The 1689-nt window shown below is 21.1% G+C and overlaps 1 protein-coding gene across 1 annotated transcript; it reads right to left on the minus strand.

Annotated features, from left to right (window-relative positions):
• Positions 1-796: 796 nt before the first annotated feature.
• PCYB_005380 (hypothetical protein) lies at positions 797-1548 on the minus strand (the record flags this gene model as incomplete). Its single annotated transcript, XM_004227959.1, has 1 exon — positions 797-1548. A coding segment is annotated over one exon (750 nt), but the record flags the coding sequence as incomplete, so codon positions are not given.
• Between the last annotated feature and the right edge of the window lie 141 nt (positions 1549-1689).

Consider the following 1689-nt stretch of genomic DNA (forward strand, 5'->3'; position numbering starts at 1 on the left):
ATCATTGATAGTATAACACAAATATATGAATTTATTTATAATTATTTCCATTTGTTAAAAATATTTTTATTTGTTTTGTACAAGTATATTACATAAATTTTTATATATGCCCTAAAAATAATAAATTTAATAGGAAATATATTTTAATGTATTAAGAAAAATACATTATAAGAATAACTATATTTTAATGAAAACTTCCACATTTTTCTATTAAAATAATATGTATTCTGAATAAATAATAAATAGAACTATCATTATAATAATTGCTATTTTGAAATATAAGAATAAATTTATATCATTCCTTGATGCTTTTACCATAATTTATTAATATGCACTATATTTTCCAAATTAATTTATTACAAAAAATTTGAATTTCGTCATTATTAATATTTATCATAAATAAATGAAATACTTTGTATATCATTTTGTAAATAATTTAAAATTAACACTATGTTTAAAAATAAATGGGCCATATGTTTTTTTAAATATTGTATTATTGTATGATTAAAATTTGCACGTCATTTCATGTAATTTTTATATTTAATATAAAATATCCTCTACGAATTGAGTTATTTGCTAATCATACTTAGGAATGTGTTGCAGAATCATAACCTATATTATACGCTATATTCTGTTCTGTCTCCCTAGTTCTTCCAGAAGTAGGTAATAATGTGTTAGTATTATCGAACTGATTCTCGAAAAACACATTTTTTCTTCTTTTTCGACGAGTTATTAGTAATCCAATGGGAGTAAACTATATTTTAGATAAATTATGTGAATCATAAATGTATAGTGTTTATCCTCTTATTTTTGAAAAATATGTAATAATAAATGTAATATTTATTATTAATCGGTAAATAAAATAATTTAACTTTGTACAGTGCAAAAAAAAAAAGGACAAAGTTGTTAGTATAATCATAGGAATTATTATAATATTACGAGGATCTTGTTTTATAAAAGATGGCAAAATTTTCTCTAAACCTTTACAATTATCTATAGATATCATCTTTTCTTCATAATTATGTTTAAAATTCTTTAGCTCTCTACAGTAATAATTGTCATTATTTTTACATTCTTTTAAATACTCTATATATAAATCTGAACATTCTTTTGCGAAATCACAGTTCAAATGTTTGTCATTCTTATTGAAGTTCTCATAGAGTTCGATTAGTTTAGCCGATTTTGTGAATATAACATCATTGGGGTTATTCAAATATTTTATACACATAACATGATCACTATCTACATCGATATATTTATTTAGGAAGCTTTTGTACAATTGCCACGCCAGTTCATGTTTTTTATTATCCCGTAATAAATAGTCGTATATCCAGTAATACAAATATATAAATCTATTATCAATATATATATCTGGAAGCAAAATATTTGTATGATATATATACATCATAACTTTATTGCAAGAATTTAGATCAATTAAGTTACTGAATCCTTCATATTCTGATTTAATATCTCCGCATCCGGGATTATATATGCTATTAAAATCTATAGAATAACTTTCTATCACATTTGTGTGTTCTTTATATGAACCTTCGAAATTATACTAATAAAAAGAAGAATTATATTTTATAATAAATAAATATTAAAAAAATATATCATAAGATATATTTAAAATTTCATGTTTAAAATAAATAATTAAAGAAAAATAAGACTAATAAGGTTATTGTTGAA

This window comes from Plasmodium cynomolgi, assembly GCF_000321355.1.
Source record: "Plasmodium cynomolgi strain B DNA, scaffold: 0724, whole genome shotgun sequence".
In the NCBI taxonomy this organism is placed as follows: domain Eukaryota; phylum Apicomplexa; class Aconoidasida; order Haemosporida; family Plasmodiidae; genus Plasmodium; species Plasmodium cynomolgi.